This window comes from Ciconia boyciana, chromosome 4 (assembly GCF_034638445.1).
Source record: "Ciconia boyciana chromosome 4, ASM3463844v1, whole genome shotgun sequence".
NCBI lineage: Eukaryota > Metazoa > Chordata > Aves > Ciconiiformes > Ciconiidae > Ciconia > Ciconia boyciana.
Window position 1 is genome coordinate 23903229 of NC_132937.1, and position 22633 is coordinate 23925861.

Genomic DNA, 22633 nt, shown 5'->3' on the forward strand with positions numbered 1-22633 from the left:
CCCATTTCAAGCTGGACTAAGAAATGACTTGTCTTTTTTAGGTTTGAGTGCTGAAATCTGTGCATGCCCTACCTCCTACTGGACTCTCAGATCTGGTGGTACTTGGGGAAGGGTGTTGAGGCACAGACTGTAGCACTGGTGAAAATGTGTTGGCATCCTGAGCAGTAACAGGCACCTGCTTTTGTCCCTTCAGCCCTGCATCCTGATGAATAACATCCAACAGCTGAGGGTGCAGCTAGAGAAGATGTTTGAAGCCATGGGTGGTAAAGAGGTAAGAGTGCTAAGAGACTGAGTATTACTCATTCCTACTGCCCTGTTACTAAGGTATTTGCATCATACTGGTACTTGCAGACTGCAATCATAAGGAGAGCCTCGAGACAGCTGGCAGTATAAGAAGCGTGAGGGGACAGCCATGCCTGAAGACTTTTCAACAAAATTTATCATAAGATGCAGGAGCGAGTGTTCTGAGGCACAGAATAGCGTGGAGGAGGAAAGAGAAGGATATGTACTGTGCTCATGTGGGCTGGATGTGGGCATGGCTGGTGGTTTCACAGCTCTGAAGACAGACAGATAGGTCTGAGAACTGTTGACATCAAGTCATTTTATGTGGCATATAAATGTGGGGACAGTACTTTTGGCATTAAATGTCCAATATCTAATATAATGCAAACATGCAAGTAAGAGTTCTGTACTCATGCTTTGTTGGATACTCAGATGTGTCCATGAATATAAATACCTTCGGTTTTGTTCTTTGTTCTGAAATTGCCATTTTTACAGAAATAAGGTTTTCCTCCCCCAGATCACTGTGTCTGTTCTGATGTAATCCGTGTATCTGTTTTTTTCTCTTCTTTTTTCATTGCTTTTCAAGATTCGGGAAGATGAAGAAAAGGCTGCTGATACTGATGTTAGGAAAAAATTATTTTCAAAGCCTAAGTGTATTGTCTTTGGTTGTATTGTGGTAGAACCCATGCTATGACCTGTATGCCAAGAGGAAAGGCAGCTTTGCTGATGGGCAGCTCAGTTTTTGCCTGTATTGCTGTTTCAAATCTTTCTTGTGTTCAGTGGCAGAATTCTATGAAGGGGCAAAAATCTCAATGAATAGATTTACCCCACAAGGCAAGGAAAACTGCTGTCATTCTTTCACATGTGATCTCAACAATCCTAATTTCTGAGCCCTACATCAAGAACTAGAAATATATGCTCCCAGCTGTAATAGCAGTGGTAGCTAAATGCTCATTTTTCAGGAAAAAACAAACTTGTGATGAAACATTTGTGAAGTGGTTTATAAAGTTTTAATCCATGTGCACTTATTTCCCTTAAGGAATCAATTTGCTACTTTTTTCCATAGCAGTGGCCATTAACTAGGATTTCCCTATATTTCAAATTGAAAATACCACCTGATAGTGTGTAAAACAAGGGGAGAAAAAGAAGTGTTTATTAACACTGTTGGCTGCTTTTCCTAGCCTAGACCTCCTCTCTGCATTCTGCCCTTTAAAACCTTCCTCAGGAGGTATAGGTAAGGTAGAACACAGGTGATGAATCCACTCTATCCCCTGCACTGTGGAATCAAAAGAAAAAAAAAAAGGAGAGGAACCCAGACTGTGAGCAATAAAACACACAGGCAAACATGCTAGGAAGCTGGTTTTTGGAAGTGATTTCTTTTATTTTCTTTTCTTTTCAAATGCTGCTTGTCCACTTCATTAGGCTGCCACTGATCACCAGAAATAAATCGTGCTGTGTTAGGTGCCTGCATTATTTGCTGTCCCCAGGGGTTTCCGTCTTGGTGACTATGTAGTACTTTGCTTCTTGACTTGAAACCTGCCAGGTCCTCTGTTTCACTAGAGTTAGACAAGGTCTTGTCCTAGTTTGAGTACTCCTTTTTCTGATGTAGATTGAACCTGGCTGGTGAGTAACAATTGGCAAGAGAACAGCTTTGAAAATAGAACATGTAAACAAACATGCTCCTGGAAATGCATCTATGGGTTTTATCCTCTCCTTCAGGAAGGGCAGTTCTTACTTTCTGTGACAAATTTGATTTATATTCATCTATACATCACTCACAGAGTAGCTTGCACAAACGTAAGCATTGTCCTGACTTCTCTATCCAAAAAGCAACTGCTTCCTTGGGGGAATAAGAAAGTAGCATAGTGATATGTTCTGGTCATCTTGAACTGTTCACCTTTTTGTGTTCTCAAAGATGTTGTTGAGCACTAGGTACCAAATATTCCATTGTTCCTGTGGCAGGTATGTTAGATGTACCATGTGTGAAGCCAGAACCTGGGGATTCGTTTCAATTACTGTGTAGTTGTGGCCTCATCTGCTTCTGATTCACAGATCCATCTCCATCTACAGCTGTAGCACTGCACAATTCTGGAAAGCCTTGAATCATAGAATGATTTAGGTTTGAAAAGACCTTTAAGATCATCAAGTCCAACCCTTAACCTAGTACTGCCAAGTCCATCACTAAACCATGTCCCTCAGCACCTCATCCAAACGTCTTTTAAATACCTCCAGGGATGGGAACTCCACCACTTCTCTGGGAAGCCTGTACCAATGCTTGACAACCCTTTTGGAGAAGAAATTGTTTCCTAATATCCAATCTAAACCTATCTGAGGCACTATCTGAGGCCATTTCCTCTTGTCCTATCACTTGTTACTTGGGAGAAGAGACTGACCCCCACCTCACTACAGCCTCCTTTCAGGTCGTTGTAGAGAGCGATAAGGTCTCCCCTCAGCCTCCTTTGCTCCAGGCTAAACAACCCCAGCTCCCTCAGCCGCTCCTCATCAGCCTTGTGCTCCAGACCCTTCACCAGCTTCGTTGCCCTTCTCTGGACACGCTCCAGCCCCTCAACGTCTCTCTTGTAGTGAGGGGCCCAAAACTGAACACAGTATTCGAGGTGCGGCCTCACCAGTGCCGAGTACAGGGGACGATCACTGCCCTAGTCCTGCTGGCCACACTATTTCTGATACAAGCCAGGATGCTCTTGGCCTTCTTGGCCACCTGGGCACACTGCTGGCTCATATTCAGACGGCTGTCAACCAACACCCCCAGGTCCTTTCCCCACCAGGCAGCTTTCCAGCCACTCTTCCCGAAGCCTGTAGCGTTGCATGGGATTGTTGTAACCCAAGTGCAGGACCTGGCACTTGGCCTTGTTGAACCTCACAGAATTGGGCTCGGCCCATCGATCCAGCCTGTCCAGGTCCCTCTGCAGAGCCTTCCTGCCCTCAAGCAGATCAACACTCCTGCCTGACTTGGTGTCATCTGCAAACTTAGTGATGGTGCACTCGATCCCCTCGTCCAGATCATTGACAGAGACATTAAACAGAACTGTCCTCAGTACTGAGCCCTGGGGAACACCACTTGTGACGGGCTGCCAACTGGAGTAAACTTCATACACCACAATTCATAGGGCCCGGCCATCCAGCCAGTTCTTTACCCAGCGAAGAGTACACCCGTCCAAGCCATGAGCAGCCAGTTTCTCCAGGAGAATGCTGTGGGAAACCATGTCAAAGGCTGCTGCCTACCTAGCTACCAGAAATACTGCTGCTACTTAGTGCTCTTTGCCAGTGCATCCAAAACACACTCCTACAGAAATCCATATCACTTACTTCCTTTTGCAGCAAGGGACATGAAGGGACAAGGCTCACCCATAGTCACCCTGGAGTGTAACGGCATAACATGGAACAGAAGTGCTTGCCCAGTGTTATTTCTTGAGATTGGGCTCCTTGATATAGTGCTTTCCTTTACTTTTTTCCTCCAAATGAGGAATGGTGCCTTTGCCCCCACTTCTCTTATTCTTTTTCCAACTGTAGTACTCAGAAGGCACAAAACAGGGCAAAAATTGCCCAGCATCTCTAGGTTTAATGTGTTGACATCAGGTGGTCTGTGAACATTACTAGTCAGAAACAAGGACAGCAGCAGAGCTTTAGAGAGCTCTCTGTGGAGGGATTCTCTTGGGTCTGTGCTTGAGATCTCAAGGCATATATATGTACACACACACACAGAAAGAAGTATCTTAAATTATTTTTAGGATTTATAATTAATACTTTTGTTTCCCCTCTGAGCTGTGTTGATCTCACAGGACCAAAACAGCTTCACTGTGGCTCAGTAGCATTCTCAGACATTCCTGAAGCATGTTTTGGAAAGGTAGCGTTTATGGAGTGACAGGTAGCATTAAAAGCATAATGAACAGTGGAATTGGGGGGGTGAGTCCTCGATAGAAATTGGGTAGATGAATACCTTTTGAAACCTTTGGTTCCTCTGAATCATTTCCAATACACCCACGGAATGGAGATTGTAATTTAGGTCTGTGCTAAAGTGGGCTGTGTAGATTCATTGCTAGTGTTTGCCTGAACTTGGCCCCATTTATTTAATTGTTCATACATTATCTAATAAAACCTAATGTGACCTGCATTTTCTACCCACCTCTGCAGTTTTCCTGCAGAATTCAGCCTACTCTGTGTGCTCTCCCTGGCACCAGAATAAGCCTTTCTCATTTTGCTTGAGAGAGATGGCTTTCTGAAGTCCATTGTTTTACTTAACTTTTAATGAGTTATGAACTCATGGCACTGAAATTAAAAGGTGCTCTACTGCATTGCCCACTACTGACGCCTAGTTTAAAATACTTTTGCACTTCTTTTTTTCCAAAGTCAAGCATGTGGGGTGAATATCAGAGAGAAGCACTGCCTAGGGAACCCAAAGAATTAGCTGCTGAGTAGCAGCAGATTGTCATTGTACAATTTTCATGCCTTTGGTTTCAAGCTAATCTGTACAATTAATGCTTCAGGAAACTCTCCTCTTAATGTTCAGCCAGGGTTAGCCCACATTTTAAATCCTAAATTAGCCACCTGAATAACAAATTGCAGGACAACTTAGAAACGGCCAAGACTTGATAGGAATGTTCTCAAAGGATTTGTGGTATCTACTGATTGCTCCTCTTTAGCATCCCACGTGCCATAGCTAAGGCCACCCTAGTATTTGAGAATCTGGCAGCTGTTTGGATTCAGTGCTCCAGGGTCCTGACTCTTGAATCCTGTAGGAAAGTAGGGAGATGCGGGAAAATTCAGTGCAAGCGAGACCCTAAAGGGAGGTTGGATCTGTTGAGCTCCCTGTCTCACAGTCACCTCTGCAGAGGGGAGCTCCCACGTGCTAGTGGAGGGGGGCAGAACAAAAACCAGCAACTTCAAGCTGGAGCCAGATGAACTCTATAATGTGCATAAAGCTAAAATAGGACAGCAGGGCAAAATTCTCTAGCTGCTGATATATCAGATCAGACCTGATGATTTCACAGGTTCTCTGGCTTTAAGATGTGAATTGATTAACATCTTCAACCTTCTAGAAAGCAAGAGCTATGTTTCTCCAGCTACAGAGGAGCCTTCCAGTTCTGATCACTCACGCTTCACCAGTGTGTATAGAAACCGAAGAACTAACGACATCTCTTGGAAAACTTGAAGGGTCATCACAGCAAATTCTTAGACTCATGGGTTCCATTTCATCAATGAGAGAAGAAGAAGAAGAAGATCGACCTAAACTGAAGTTTATAGCACTATGCTATAAATGTCACCATTCAGATTAGCAGAGAACTTGAGGTTCCAGCCCTGTATGTGCTTGGATGAGACTTTGAGGCCTGGATTCTCTGAAATGCTAAGTCCCAAGTCTTTGCAGGAAATTAACAGGGCCCTGCTTTCTTCCCTGAAATGTAAATATAGGGTTACCTCTTTCCTCTTTGCATGCACCTCAGTTTTCTGTATCACACATTTAGTCTCAAACACAGAACTATGGCCATGCCAGCCACTATTTCCACTGGAATTGGATCATTTGCTGAGAGATCAGAAGCCACCTCGCTGTGGGTACTGTCCCGTATTTTGCACAGAGAGTTTTCGTTAGCTTTCTTCCTCTGAATCATCTCAGATACACCCACAGAATGGAGATCATAAGCCTGCTGAGCTCCAGCTTCCGATAGAAGTGGTCTGGATGTGACATATGGCAGTGACCCAGCTGCCTAATACTGCTTTCTGCTTTACCAGCCAGATTTATCATGCAGTCCAAGTAGCATTTCCTGCTATCAGTGATAGCTGATGTGCTTAGAATTCATTGGCTGAGCAGCAACAGCAAAATGTACGCTGTTTCATTTGAGCGCTGTTATCAGTGCTTCACCATACTGGCGAAGAACAGTTTTCAGTTATATCACATGCTACAGGGACTCAACTGATGTGTAATTTATATATATGAAACAGTAGTACACACCTATCACCACCTTCCTAATGGACTTAAATCACACTCAGGTAATTCCCTGAAATTTGCTTTCAAGCCAAAGCATGCCAATGGCTAAGCATTAACAATCGGTAATGTATTATGTGGACTCCTCCTTCCATAGTAGCAGTTGCTCAGAAGACAACAGCCTTTCTAGGATGACTTGGGGGATACTGAACCTATCAGGGCTTACCACCAGGGCTTCCTGAGGGTGAGGCTGGGCACCTCAAAGTTAAATCTGGGCAGCTGTCTTGTTCTGGAGGAAAGAGGGTTCCTCTCCACAGATAACAGAGCTCATCCTCCTGGCAAAGCCTTGCTCCAGCTGTCCCTTCTTGCAGTACAGGGCTGGCAATCAGCCTTTCTTCTGCTCCTGAGAAGATCAGTTTGCAGTCAACAAGGACAATAGTAAGGAGAAGCTTAGAGGTAGTTGGTGAGGTCTCCATGTCACCTCACAGTAAAACAAGTAATTAATTGCATGGTTCATGAACCAGGGCAATAAGTTGTTGATCCTGACCTCAAACATCCCCTAGACCATGCATCTGGTAGCTTATAAAGAAGTAGAAGTAAATAGTGAGGAATAGGTGTCTTGTGCCAAATTATTCCAGCTTTTTTTTTTATCTGGAAAAGCAGTTACTTGAAATGTTTTTATGAATCATGAACTGGTTCTGCCTCAAATCTACCAGAGATGGCCAAAATCAGAGGACTGTTGAGTGCCATTAATTGTAGATAGCTAACCAGCCAGCTTGTCACTTGTCACCCCTTTACGCAGTACGAGAAGGGAAGGATTAATGTAGGGGCAAGACAAACCACCACCAACAGATGCTGGTTTTGTTTTGTTGCCTACAAGCTTGGCTAGAATGACTGCTGATTGGCATGACACTAGCTTCCGTCTGCCTTCATAGAGTGAGGGAGTTATAAAGGTAACAGGAATACAAATTCACTTTAATAAAGGAAAAATAATCAGAGCTAGCAATGCCTAAAGTTATAAGGCTTAAGTAATCATCATTTGCTTGGGTTTGTTTTTTTTAAATTATTTTTAAAATTCTGATCCAGGAGTTTCATTAGCATAGGTTCAAATGCCTAACAGAGTCAATTTTTCATGCCAGCTTACAACAGGAAAATGAATGGATCAGATTCCAAATCCCCTAAGGCCTGGCTTTCTCTGACAGATGCTGAGGAATATGGAGAGGGCTTCAGCACTGAATATAGAAGTGGGAACTCCTGTCATGTTCAAATCCTGTATAGCTGTATGCATGGATATACCGTAAAAATCTAAACTTATTTTTAACCACTGCACTGGCATCTGGCTCATTACATTTGTAAATAGATACTCTTGCCTTAGAGGTAAGGGGTGAAGCTCTGAATGCCAAATGCAAACATTTCTGGAAAGTTTTTGTTTTACGAGCAGCTTGCCTGCCTGCATACAAAGGCAAATCTGTTTTACAAGTTACTTTTCAGAGCAAATGATCCCAAAGCATTCAACGTATATTGTTATGTGTACACACAGGTAGGTTGCTCAGAAGTGGCTCTTTTGAGGATGGAGGGATGACTACAGCTGGAATACAGGGCACTGTTGAATGTAAAAACAGGTGGCTTTGGGCTGATGATAATGGAGCAAGCACTTTCTTACCAAATGTGCCAAGGTGTCAGCAGCTTCCATGTAGTGCTTGGGGCACTTTTTTTTGTTTGTTTTGTGAAGTCTCCTCTGAACAGTTGTACACTAAAAGCTATCTGGCTCCATGTGAGAGTAGAGCTACTTGTGCTTAGTACCCATAGCTGAGATTATGCTTTCCAAAACTGATCAGTGCACAACAGTTCCTGCCCTGATATTGTGACCAGATTTTCAAAATAGCTGGGGTCCAGTCTTCTGAGAGAAGTGGCTGGGTCAATCTTCTGTTTGAATACTGACAGCAGGGTGGAAGGTGAAATAGCATCTTTCAAGAGCATGCATGGAGAAATGCACAAGTAAATAACATCCAGTCTGAAAAGCCCTGTCTCCTTCTAGACTTAGAGGGGTGAAATGACCCGTGAGCCCAAGGTAATGCTTAATGATTTCTCAGCCTGCTTACTCTGTTGGCCACAGGGAGTTCACATTCACTTTCTTTCTCAACTTTGCAAATATCGGGAAGGGTATTGGAGGGTATTGGAGCCTGGGGAAACCACTTGCTGCTGTTTAGGCAAATATCTGTTGATGATTTCACAGCTTCTGTAACAGCAGCAGGCAGTGGAGGAGAGCATCCTACCTGGCAGAGTCCAGTGGTGATAGTTCACCTGCTTATTAAGGGTAGCCTCAACAGTGAAGAGCAGCACTATGAAGGACAGCAGACTGCCCTCTGGGTTCAAGCTAAGCGCTCTTCTTTCATCCACAGTTGGATGCAGAAGCAAGTGACCATCTCAAAGAGCTCCAGGTGAAGCTGAACAATGTTTTGGATGAGCTGAGTGCTGTGTTTGGTAACAGGTGAGTATAAGGAGGTCTTTGTCCTTGAAGCATTCCTTTCTTTTGTCTAATCTCATTCAGTCAGGTTAAGAAGAGAAAAGAAACTCACGTCAACTGCATTATATTTTTCCTTTTGTCATAAATTCATGGTCTTTCAAATACTGAGACCATCTAAAGAAGTAAGAAATGTTTTTACAGTCTCTCTTTTCTATATTGCTCTGCTTAGAAATACAACATGGAGATCTCTCAACTGTGAAATGTATTTGAATTACATAGACTGATTTTTTTCTGTAAGTAGTGCTTGTCAGTAACAGAATTGTCTGCTCCTTTATTGCTCAGAAAGCAGTTTCCAGCCTAGTGTTTATGAAGCAACATTCTTGTTTAAATGTTCTGCTCTAAATGTATGAAACAGCTGACTGATTTCTGATTGTTAAATGAATATTGGAATGGAAACAGGTTTAGAATTTGAGATCAACTTGTTCTACTGTTGCAGTGAATGGTGTTTTCTAATGTTTCAAGGGGAGGAGCTCTTGAAAGTATTACCAGAGTAATTGATGGCAATTAAGTTTTATTGCAAATCATGTTACCATTTACCTGAGGATAAAAATGTGCTCTACTTCATAATAATTTTGTAGTGAACCATAAAAGATGTCAATTAAGCAAAATCTAGAAATACAGGGTTCCCAACTGATCTTCAGAAACAACCACTTCTCATGATAAACCCCATTCATTTCATGTTGTTCTTTATAACAAGATTAATGCAGGCATGAACTGCATAGCTGAAACATGGGTAAGGGGAATAAAGCAAATTGTACCAACTTGGCCTCCTACAGTCTACAGATTTGCAGTACTTATGACCAAAAAATCACAGTGGGATTTGTCAGCAACTATTTGGATTTCAGCACACAGAGCTAAGTGGGGAGATAAGTGAGGAGTTCCCATTGCCAGTAGTGGATGCTATAGCAAGAAATGGAGACATTCAAACTGTAACTGAATTGAATCGATAAGGTTCATAATTAGATGGCGGATGAGTGAGAAATCATAATTAGTGGGTGAATTTTGTTATCTGAAACCTGTCTCCATGGTGTCACTGCTACAAGACAATTAGGGTACAATCTTGACATTTGCAAATACGATTTAAAGAGATTATTCAGTATCAGCATATATACCAGGGAGTGTTTTAGAGAGATGTGCCAGCAAGAGATTTAGCCAGTCAGATGGCTCAGATGCTTCACTCATTCCTTAACAGTAATAGGGAATGAAAAGCAGAGCTGCAGTTTACTGCATAAGCAGGATCTTCTAAAGGATGTAAATGTGTGAGGTAAGACAGATATCCACAGTATTCTGTGCAGAGTCTCTAAACAGTTGCTCCTACAACACTGTGCACACCTGATGCTGCAGATCTTAACTTTTCTTCGTCTATGTGAGATCATTGCACCTGCTGGGAAAGCAGCACACACCCAGAGAGCCTTACCACCTCTGTGCTGAGAAAGGATTATGTCTGGACACAGAAGCATTTTCTGCTTTAAAGGATATCATAGAGAAAAGGAGCCTTGAAAGGGTTTATACTTCACGCAGGGCTAGCTGCTGTTTTGTTCTTGGAGGCTGTAGGAGTGAAGGAGGGAATTCCTGTGGGAATTAGGGAGCAGAAGGCCCTGTCTGACAGCATAGGTGAGGTTGTCTTAACTTGCTGCTGCCAAGGGCTCCTGTACACGAGCTTCACTTTCAGGTGAACCTGTTGCCATAGTAACTGATTTATCATTTTTCATAATTCATGACAATTTTGCCTCATATTAATTTTTATCTTTTAAGGGATTCTGTTATTTTTCATCCCCTGCCTGGGGATTTGCAGCATCTTGAAGCAGGGTCCAACTGATGCAGTATTTGGGAGAACTGTGGGGTAAGATTAGCCTGTAAAAGAACAGGGACTGTCAGGAGTACAGGAAATGCTTGGTACTATTTTATTTGATGTGACTTACGTCACTGGTTAAGCTGTCATTGTAGCCACAACTGGCTGCTGCAAGCAGCTCTCCTAGAAATGGGGAAAGTGGAAGTGGAGGCTGCATGGAGAAAGAGCTCTGGAATTGCTCTCTGGAATTGCTCCAGTGAGAGGCAGGTTAGAAGTGAGCAAGAGGGACCATGAGGCTGGAGGTGGCAGTGCAGGAGAGGAAAGAGGTGACAGGGTGGAGAAGAAAGGCGAGAGCCACAGGGCAGAGGGGTTGTATGCTAGCACCCAACTCACAGATGTCCTAGGTGGGTCACACAACAGCAGTTCAGGCCACTTACGCAGATATAAAGCTGACCTCCAAACCTGTGTTCCTGCTCTTAAATGTTTACCCTAGCTCCTAGCACTGGAGCACTCTTCCTGGTTTCAAACCTCTGTGCTGTTAGTGGATAGCTAAATGTCACTTGTAATGCCTGTTTTTAGTAACTATTCATTTGAATGTCAAAGCATTTTCCTTTATTCGCTGAATTGATATGTTGACAGCTCTGCTGATCTATTAATCAGTTTTAACCATTGTATTATTTCATTTTGAACCTCCTTGTAGCAGTAAAAGATGGAAAAGTAACTGTGCTTTAATGGCTTGCATCTCACTTCATTACAGTGACACTGCTCATTTCACAGCTGAGCCCCACATCCCATTTTGACTGATATCGCATGGACTGTACGGCAGTGGACTGGTTTCAGTCAGTGCCTGCCTTCAGACTGTCTGTATTATTTGAAAGACTTAGCCTGCAACAGGTCATAACCGAAATACTGCCGATGGACTCCTGGGTGCTCAGAGCTGTGCAATGCATTATGCCATTGCTCCATGCTGCATCCCAGTCTCTGTGGCATAACACCCTGTGTAGAAAGCAAAGGTACAGAAGGGTGCTTTGAGCTAAGAATAACACTGTTTCTTGAAATCAGGAAAGGATCATTTGTTTTTGCAAGATGAATGAACAAGCTCCTCTTAAGTGTGATTGTGCCTTGTGTTCAGAGGTTGTAGGCTGTCTGTGGATGATGTGCATAAGGAACTGGGTAGCATGCCTGTTAGTGACAAATACAGTAAGGAAATGAGCAGAAAATCTTGGGGAGAAAGAGTGTGTAATAGAGTGCATGGTTTATGGACTTGCAGTATTTTACCTTACTGGAGCTGAGGTCTCTGCCACTGATAATACTATTTTTGCTTCTCTTCTATCTGTTCAGCTTTCAGACTCGTATTGATGAGTGTGTCAAGCAAATGTCTGATATCCTCTGTCAAGTGAAAGGGACAGGAAATGTTGCTGCTAATGCCAGAAACACAGTTGCACAAGATGCAGATAATGTCCTGAGGCCATTGATGGATTTCCTGGATGGAAAGTAAGCAAGTGTTCAAATATATGTTACACATACAGTGCATTGGATTGGGAACAGGATGGGGGAAGGAAAAATAGCTCCATGTTCTTGGATTGTTCTTGAGATGTCTGGCCTCTGAATTCTCATGAAGAATTAATCGCTTTTCTTCCCATATCTGTCTCTCCAGCCATCAATCACCTCTTCATTCAAGCACCAGAGCACACTCTCATTTCTCCTTTCTCCCTCTGGCAATTATAGCAATTAGCAAAACACACTGCTGATCAGGTAGTGGGAAAGACTGAAATTCTAAATTTACTAGCTATGTTTTTTTTCCTGTACAAATTGTACTGTAGCCAATTAGCAAACATATTGTAAACCATACTTGCATACTTGATACATATACTACTCAGCATCCCAGTCATGTTAAGCAAGTGTGTTCTAGTCATACCTGGTGCTGTTCTGACTAGCAAATAAGCTTCTGAACTATGTGATGTACATAAGCTTGATCCATTGCTTTAATTAACTGTTGCCATTAATACCATGCAGCATGATTCAGCTGTACAGGGACTTTTTGTGGCTAACTGCACGTAATTCTCATCAGCTAAGCCTTAATCTACAAAGAGAAATAGTTTTTAATCATTGTAGAAGTTAAACTTCCTGCTGATGCACAGCAGTTCTTTATTTTGAAAGGAGTGGCCAGCAATTTTCACAATAAATTCTGAGAGATGTGAAGCTTTCAAGTTTAAAATGCAGTTTCTTTTGTTGCTCTTTGTATTGATTGTTCCACCTTTCTTTTTGGTCACCATGTAGTAAGTGACTCTCTGCAGCAATCATTACATCTAGGAGCCCTCTTATTTGAGCATTTTCCATGCATGCCTTCGTGAATCCTGAGACGGCACCTTCCTTTTTATCACTGGGAACTTGGTGTGCTACGGGCTTTTTGTCCAGCTGTGGAGCAAGTGATTTTGATTATGATAATCCGAGCCTGGATTATTTTCTTTCCTCCTTTACAGAAGGAGAGTATTTTTCAATGCTTCCTGCATCCTACCCATCAGTCTTGTCCCTGTTCAGTTTTGTTCATTTACTGTCTAACCACCTATGGGAAGAAGGGAAATCTGGGAGAAAATGTTACACAATGTAGAAGAGTCAGCTATCGCCTGTGCACTGCTACTGGCTGCAGACTTCCTGTTTTGTAGCTCTCCCAGCATGATCAGTAAATGCCAAAGTCCAACAATTATTTTGAAGAAGAATCTAACGTTTCTTGGCCTCTTTGATAGCCCATGCAATAATAAAGGAGGAATAAATAGGGAGATAAAGCAGAACTTCTTTATTCAAAAGGGAATAACATATGGCAGGTGATTGGTAAAGAATGCAATTGCCACAAAATACAGAGGAGTCCAAAAAATGTTTTGAGGTGGTTATAGAGCTGGAAGACTTAGAGACTTCAGCAGCTACCAGAAGCTCTGCAGGAACTTCTGCATAACAGTCTGGGAAGTATCAATTTAGGTACTCAATAAAAATCATTATAATAACCCCTTGAAGTTTAAAACCTATTATTCTGTATTTGTTTGTAATTTTTTCCTGTATACTCTGTAAACTCGGTACATCAGGAATTATCCTCTTAAAGGGAACCAGTTCAATGGCAACTGCTCCGATTTGGACTATTCCCAACCACCACAACTTAGTGATACCGTCTGTAATCCACATGTCAATAAATAGAAATGATTGAGATCAGAAATTTCAATAATCCATTTTGGCCAAATTTCTTTAGTGCGAGAACTCCAAGGGTGAAGACAGGCTGTACTTTATGAAAAGGGAAGATTTTTACCCTTAAAGCAATGGTTATGACAAACTGCTTTGGATGGGGCACTGATTCTTCCATACACATCTCCTTTTTCCTCGCAAATTGCATTCTTTGAACTTATTCAGTTCTTGCTCTCTTCCTGCAGCCTGACACTGTTTGCGACTGTGTGTGAAAAGACAGTGTTGAAACGGGTGCTGAAAGAGCTCTGGAGGGTGGTAATGAATACCATGGAGAAGCTGATTGTGCTGCCTCCTCTTACAGACCATACGGTAAAGCATTTTCTCTTTCCTGACTCATAGCAGAAGTGTTGCCATTGCCTGTGTAACTCATCTCCTTGACCTAATGAGTCATCTGTCCAGGTAAATTTGTCTGCATGTAGCCTGCTCGAGGATGGAAAAATATGCCTGTAACCTAGTAAAGTAAGAGAGCAGCTCTATTTATAGTGGGGTTGCAAGATACAGAGCACACTCTGGATAAAAAACAATTCAAAATCCATGATCCAAGAGGAGTTACCATCAAGTATATCAAATTGCACTGATTAGGAATTTGCAGTCCTTTAAAGCAAGCTGTGTATATGGGATTATTGGGCAGTTATTGCTGTCTTCGTGGCATTAGATCACCACCTGTAAAAACTTTTGCCTAATAACTGTCATGTATTAGTCAGGTGTCTCCCTATATAGATGTGGTTAATTTGAGCTTGCTTTTTAATGACACCACTCCCCCATTTTACCCTCCAGAAGGCTTTAACATCAGTATAGGCTGGCATGATTTCTGTGTCTCTGATGTTGAGGAGTTGGAAGCATGTCCAGAGAGTTTGCCTTCAAAGGCAGTCTTTTATATAATTGTTTAGCTGTGTGGACGTGCTGGATGAATGTGTGTCATGGATGTACTGATGTTTTTAATAATGGAGGATTAACCTCTTCCCCAATTTTGAGAAACCACAGAAACTGATTAAATGTCAGTCACGCATGCCCAGCTGCTCTGGAGGGTGACACTCAGTTGGAGGCAGTGTGAAGTTTGGGCTATAACCTCATTATTTGGAGATGATCCAGAACTTCTTTTAATCTCTGTGTTGGAGTAAGCTTGTGGTCTGTGGCTAATTTATGCTGATTTATTTTTTTCCCAGTAGTGGGTAGAACAATAGTGGTTTTCACTATTCAGCAGTTGCCTACGTATTTTGAGTGGACTTCTTGGGTTGCAGTGTCTAGAGAAGTGACACAAACCTGCATCTTGCACTAGGTGTTTCTTGCTCTGAGAGGGAAGGCCTTTGCCTCTGGCCTTGATGATGACAACTTTAAACAAAACTGCTGAGACGCAGTGTGCTGTCATACCTACTAAGCATAAAATTAACATGAGGTGTAAATTTGCTAAAGACTGCTTGCTCTGAGCTCGGATTTGGAATAATCATTTCTGCTTGCCTTTTTAATTTATAAAGGAGAAGAAACCCATCTCAATTTAAGAGGATGAAATTTCTTTCCCGCTGTTGAATTGCTTTAAAAAGGAGTCTTTGGGGACAGATGCTAAAATCGTCATGGAAGAGCAGCATTAACATGACCCCATCAGAATGGAAGCAGTGAAATCAATGGCCTCAGAGAGAACCAGGGAGGAGCTGCTGGAGCTTTATACTTGCAAGTTTTTAATTTTAAAGGCGGAGTAGGAGAGTGATTCCGTGCTTGTATCATGAAGAAGGCAATAACTGAACAGCCAATTCTTCCAACCTGCGGGATGTTGCTATAAGCCACTTCGGGTCTTTTTTACAAAGAGTTTCTTGTTGCCATCACTTCAGTTTCAAATTGAGAAGCTCTTTTTGTGTAATGAAGTGCATCCTCAGTTTTCTGAGATAAGGCAAAATGTTCATAGCTGGATTTTTAGTTGTCTAATCAATTGTATCATAGTGAGGAGGCTGAACTAGTCCAGACTGGAAAAGAGTCACTGTTTCAGAAAGGTGGTTGTGAACAATGCAGTGATTAAAATGGCTTTGTCTGTAGTCCTTGAGCAGGGAACTAGTGGCGAGGCTAGATGGGCTACAGGGGCAAGGAGCTGCTTCCAGTATGCCCTGGGACATAGTGATTTATTCTGTCACCACCAGATTTTCATCATCCTAGTAGTGAAGGCGGGCAGGGCAACGCAAGGCAAAACTCAACGTTGGTAGTGTGTACTGTACAGAAGCAGTACTTTATCTTTGCTATTCTGCTTCTCTGCCATGCACCTCTTATCTAATTTTGCTTTCTCTTAAAAGAAGGAACATCAGACTCAGAAATAGCCCCAGGCACTGTAACTCTGTCGTCCCTGCCCTCAGCAATAGAAAGCCCTAGTGCTGTCTCTTCATGTTTGAAGGACCACTGGATGAGGGTTTCCCTCCTAAAACTCCTCTGCAGCCCTTAAGAAGTAGGGGATATTCATAGTAGAGAAGAGTCCCTTTTACGGAATATTTTCTCTCCTTTCTGTAAAATTGCTAGAGGTGCAAAAGTGTTTTTGATGGTGGTCATGGAAAGCATACTGTCAGGTAGAAGGTTCTCAACATGCCTCAGTGTGTCTCATTTGTTGCTTGCATGACCCTGTCACCGCGCAGTGCTTTAATGCCTGTTATTTTCCAGACTGATCTATTGCACTTAAATTAGCTCAGCCTCTATTACACAGGGAAGAAGATCTGAGCTCTGCTCTTCCATTCTCTGCTGCTTCTGGAAGATTTTGTGTAGGGCGAGGCTCAGGTGAGAAAGCAGGCAGCTACTGCCTGTGAAGGATGCAATGGGGACGGGGCAGTTTTACAGCCTCCCACTCTGACAACTGGAGCTGCCGGTATCTTACTGACTTTCAGATGTCTGGCTTCTACTCTGAGCATTGGCTGCCCATGGGTTGTGAGATTAGCAGCAACATGATCTCCAGTAACTCACTGAGCAGTTCACACCTCACTAGTTTTAAGTAAAGACCAACATTTAATTAAATGCTCTCTGTCTTGGATGAGTGGATATGCAAACACAGCTCTCTGGGAATCCTTATTTTGGGGTTCAGTGCACAACACTTGGGGATATTAACGGATTAGTTATACATTTCTTTCTCCCTCGCTGCTTAGGACAAAACTATAGCATGCCATCAGTGACTAGTCAGGTCAATGAAGAATTGCTTAATTTACACACAGATGATTCCTCTGGAGCCTCTCCTTTATTTATTTCACACGGTACGATGCAGCCATTCACGTGAGGCTCCATTTGTTCTTGCTCCTGCTGTGCTTTTTTCTACTCATCAGACTTCTCTTCACTAAATGAGAATGTGGTCCAGGATAAGAACAAAATTTTGTTTAAGCTGCAGACAGATTTTACACATGACTTCCAAACTGGCTGTTCTTCAGGCTTGCCTGCAAGCAGCACTGCTCCAGAGCTCTTCTGCGGTCGAAGAGAGTGTGGCTTTAAGAGGTTTTCTGAAACCTTTCTTAACTTGTGTTAGTTTAAATGAATCCTCTCCCTTGTGATAGCTAGGAGCAAAAAAGTCCAAGGCTGCCTCTGTGATGAGGAGAAAAAGCTTTCTTAGCCTTGAATGAAATGCTCTGTGAACTGCACATGTGCTCAGATCTCTGTACTGACAGGTGATTATTTTCCCTTTTTCATCCCCACTTTAAGCCTATTTTCTCAATGTTTATACACCACAACAGCTAAAAAAAAGTCTTAATTTTTAGTGTGTGGTAGTGAACATTGCCTGATGATAAAGTTTTTTAAATTAACTGAAATGCTGCTAATAAATGATCAGATCTCATTGTTGTTGAATGTAGGAATTTAAAAAATCTGGGAAAGGAATGTACAACACTAGATGAAACTTCCTTGCACTGGTACGTCTCAGAAAAATAAGCCTGAGTAATAATATGTTTTCCAAAACAGGACTGGAATTCAAAAGACTTGCAGTAGGCTTTTGTTTCCTAACTTTGTCAACTGAGCAGTAGGACGGTTAAGCTGTGAGAGTTTGAGCCTCTTGGAATATAAATCAGTACAGTTCAGTTGGCTTCTAGCAATTAGACTCGAGTCAGCTGATGATCCTTCTCTGAATGCTTTCAGTGAGGGGAAAAAAACAGTCAGACCATTAACATGGAATTTAAAATATTGGTGTTATGCACTACATATGTGTTTAACGTTTCCAAAAAGTTTAGGAAGGTAAAACTAATTTCATGGGAAGAACCAGGAAAACCAGCACTAAGGTTTCCTGCTTTTGCCTTTCCAGCTATGTTTGCCACAGAGCTAGGCAGAAACAATTCATAATAAGGACTTAATTTTTCCTCATCTTCCATCCTTGACATTTTAATCGCATTCCATTGTGGGCAGCTTTACTCAAAAGTACCTGATATTTAAGTTTAGTTGTTTTAATTCCCTAGAGGCACACCTGGAATAAGTGCTGTCTGTAGAGCTTTGTGATATGTTTGCCATTAATAAATAACTTTTTTCAGGAGGTATGGCATCTTGTTTACAAGAATGCCATTTGGCAGAGGAAGGAGCTGTCTGGATTTTCATTAGATGTTACCAGTGTTGATGACAAACTCAATGTAACAGTAAAATAACTTCTGTGTTTGCAGACACATTGACAGAGACTGGCACTGATTGATGAGGATTTTCTTAGCGGGCAAGAACTGAGGAGTAGTTATCTGAGCAGCTTTGTTCCTTGAAGCGTATCAAGTCACTGGGTATTACTCAGTGTTACCAATCTGCCCTCCTTAGAAGCCTGCGGCAGGGAGACTACATGCGTAGGCTAGTTAATGCTGTTGTTCAAATTTATATTAAAAAAAAAAAAGTGTCCAATAAAGTTTGAAAATACTGGATCAAGAAATGTTAATGTTAGTGTGTTTTGAGTCTGCTCACTTAACTTTTCCAAATTCAGGTTATAAAAATGTTAATTTTTTTTTTCTACTTGGTCAACAGGCATGAAAACCTTGAGTTTTAAGACCCATAAGTCAAACAAACTTCATGACCAATCGTACAGAACAGCAAGTGCATCTGTTGGGTACCAGAGCACTGGCTGAAGCCGTGTCCCTTGGTGGATTAGTTGGTGTGGCCCACAGTGAAATCTCTGTGTTCTTGCTCCTGGTGTGCAGTCATGTTCAGCCTCACTTGCTGGAAATACAGAGAATTTTGTACTCTCAGTTTAGAGAGTTGTACTCTTAACACTGCACATTAGATACTGGCAGCAAGTGAAGCTCCCAGTCTCATTTCAGAAGCTTTCCTTTATGGATGCATTGTCCTTGCCTGCACTTTCTTACCCACAAAGAGCTGTGAATTTAATCCATTATCAAGCGCTTCTCTTTAGCTACCAAGTCAATAATGTTCATTCTGTATTGATTTCTATTCAACAAACATAAAAGACTGAGGAACGGTGAGAGTTAGGTGATGGTTATGGATAAAGTAAATCGAGAGGTTGTCTGTGATTTCAGACCACAGAGTCTTTCAGCTTGAAGAAATTCCTGAAGCTGGCAAAAATAAAGAAAAAGTATCTCATCTAAAAATTCACTTCTGGACTGCTGTTGTAATGGGCAGAGGGTGTCCAGTGTCCCTAGTGTGAGTCTCAGTCTTTCCAGTGTTACAGCTGTAAGCTGCCTGCTTTCCTTCTGTAAAAGGGTACCTGCTCCCTCTAGCAACAAGTATAAAGACAATTTTTTGCTGAGGGGAACCCATCAGTGGGGCAGATGTTAACTTTAATCCTAGGAAAAAAAGAATGACTTCAGCAATGATCTTTGCAGTAGAACCCAGTTCCTAGTGTCTTCTCTGCAAATGCATGTATGGAGTAGTCCCAGCTCCACACTGACTTAAAAGGCAACAAATAAACAAATACCAAAGAAGGCAGCAAAGAAAACAAACTGAGTGGCATAGGCAGGGCAAAGGGCAATATAATAATTCTGGTTTTACATCTTGCTTTGTTACACTTTGAGGGATTTCAGGGTGGGGAGTGGTCATGGCAGTTGTGGTTAAGTGGGAAGGTGAAAGACTGTTGAGATGAGAAAGGGTAGTAAAGGAGAGGGAGGGAGCGCTGTGGAAAGGAGAACAGGATTTACTGGAGACCTTTGGGGAAAAGTGGTCCTCATGGAGCCAGCAGTCTCCAAATAAGATGAGCTTCATCTTCTCCCAAGTGTTTTCCTGAGCAAAAAGACCCTACTGGAAAGTGCCACCCTCCAGTGTCTGTCCCTGGAAGCTTATTTCAGGCATTCAGCTGGGACATCCCCAAGCACTTATGAACTGATACCTGTGGTGAAATTTACATCTATTTTTAATGCTAGCCCCTAATGACCAATTGCAAGGAAGGAAAGCCAAAGATAATCTTTGAGAGGGCAGCTCTCCTGACATACCTAAGGCATTCCTGAGAGAGATAATAGAGGGGAGGTTTAGTTAGGGAAGAGGGGTCACCTATAACTTGGGCTTGGTCCTAAATCCAAATCTGACTAGCCTAAGAGGGCTGAAGTGGAGGGCAAAGTTTCATGATGTGACAGACGCACAATTCATAGGCAGAATTACAGTAGGCTGGGGTTTTATTCCAAGTGGAGTAATAGGCAGTTGTGACTTTTTTGAAGAAAAAGGCAAGATTAGACGAATGAAAAAGAGCGAAGTGGAAGAAAATAAATTACAGCACACCCCATAAAGCATCTCTTGGAGAAGAGGCTGGAGAATTGTGGTGTTTGCTTTTGGCTTTCTCATTAAATTGTGGACTTAACTCCCCAGGCAAAAGGAATATTACACAACAGAGAAATGCTGTGGTGGGGAAAAAGGAAAATATCTTTGTCGTAAACATTGCAGAGAAAATATGTAAAAATCCATTATAGTAGAGCATAAGTGGCTTGAAGCAAGATTTCCCGTCATTGGGATTTATCTTCCCTTTTTGTTTCATCGTTGGTCATACAGCATCAGTAACCCACAGTGGGGGAAGAAGAGCCATTGCCAAGCTTTTGACATGTAAAGGCGATGCTGTAGTATTCACTGGACTTTGTTTGCCGATCTCTCACACGAAAACTGCTCAGATCCAGTTTTGTTTCTGATCTGATGTATGCTTACCCCCACCCTGTTGATTGGGGTCTACTTCTATAGAGAGATTGTCATCAGTTGTGTGACCTTTTGCTTTAGCCAGTCTTACACCATCTTCACATGTATTTAGACTTGACTTGAAATCTAGAGGAGCACTTGCAGATGAAGCAAGTGCACTGCCTTCACCCCCAGCCTGTGCAATCCAATTGAAGGCACATCTGCCTTAAATGGGTGGCCGCTGTAAGCAAGAGTGAACCAGTTTAGCAGAATATTGTGCTCCAAAATAGCTCTTTATGTGGTACCCACGGAAGTGCCAGGTTTTATACTAGGTAATAAACTGGCAAGGATACAAGTTGTTATGACTGGCCTTGGGGTGGTTATGTAAAGTTCTGGCTGTGAACTGACTTGACTTGCTCAGAGGAAAAACATGCAAAGCTTGTTTATAATCTCTTTTTTTTTTTTCTTCCTTTCTTTTCTAACTTCTTGCAATCATAGGGCACACAGTTGATTTTCAGTGCTGCTAAGGAACTGGGACACTTGTCAAAATTGAAGGTATCGTTCTGCATGGCTTGTGTTAATGTCCATGTGTGTAAGCATGGAAGTGTAGTAGCGTGTAGCATGTCTTGTGCTTACAGTGGTTTGTCACTGAATACAATTGTAGAGAAATGCTTTTAAATGCATTAAATGTGCTTTTAAATGCATTCTGCTAACATTAGTATTGTGGTTAACTGTTAAATTTTATTGTAATCATCAAAGTAGTTTCTCTCTTCTGTAGATACAGTGATCAGCTTGGTATATCAATTTAAAATGAAAAAAGTAGAGTTCTCAATATCTAGCCAGTTCCTCTGTATCCCCATGTTATAAAAAGGAGTCCCTTATGTGATCCTGGTAATGAAATATTGGTCGGGAAGATGACTGTGCTAGCTATTGGTGAATTATATGAACTGTTACAAAAATAACTGTTGCTTATGGAAGAGAGCCTGTATCTGTAAATTCTTTCTGCGTGGGCTCTCTTTTCAGGCAAGCTGGCATTTAGCATGAAGGCTATGTTGATGTATTTTGACAGTGCATGACGTGACAGTGCATGACATGAGCATTACTAAGTGCACACCACATCATCATAAGCCAATCAAGCATTAATTCACTGGTCACGCCGGGAATGGTATGAAAATAGTGATGCCTTACAGCATTCAAATTGCACTATGTTGTGGTTTCACTTGTGCTACAAAACAGGTATTGTGCAAGAGGAGGTCTAAATCTGAAGCGTCACAGTGCACAAACTTGTGCTGCAAGGAGGACGGAGCTGAATGTGAACTCTGTCTCGGAGCGTGATCAGGGAAATCTTCTCAGGGCAAAAGGCATTCTCCTAAGTGATTAGTGCAATTTCAAAATGCATTTGTCTTTTCTCATTTTTTTTTTTTTGTCTTGCACACTTACTACAGCTGTCTTTATATGACTTTCTATTTCCCTTGCCCAGCAGACACATTTTAAGTACATATGTTGATGACCCAGGACAGTACACAATTCATTTAAGGTAGTGCTTATTAGCAATTGTAGTATGTGATCTGGACATGCAGGTGCATGTGTGTCATTAGATGCACACGCTTTTCTCCAGCTGCATTTTGAAGTTGTTACATAGCAGTTAACAGTGACATAACATAAACCTTCAAGTGTGGTTTCCCAGGGGAATAGCTGTCACTTGTGCTGGGGGACAGCCCCATGCACTCCCACAGCCAGGCTGTCCTCCCTGGTGACGTGGTGGCTCCCGAGGATTGCACTACCTCCGCTGCTTCCTGCGCTTGCAATGCTCTGTGTCGCTTCCATGGGAGAA

At 42.2% G+C, this 22633-nt stretch overlaps 1 protein-coding gene across 1 annotated transcript in view; it reads left to right on the forward strand.

Annotated features, from left to right (window-relative positions):
• LOC140650500 (protein unc-13 homolog B) overlaps nt 1–22633 on the forward strand; it is a 221424-nt gene that overhangs the window by 185122 nt on the left and 13669 nt on the right. Inside the window, exons 30-34 of the mRNA XM_072858860.1 lie at nt 194–271; nt 8623–8711; nt 11881–12033; nt 13959–14082; nt 21298–21354. Coding sequence (XP_072714961.1) covers nt 194–271; nt 8623–8711; nt 11881–12033; nt 13959–14082; nt 21298–21354 — 501 coding nt within the window. The remainder of the gene's footprint in view (nt 1–193; nt 272–8622; nt 8712–11880; nt 12034–13958; nt 14083–21297; nt 21355–22633) is intronic.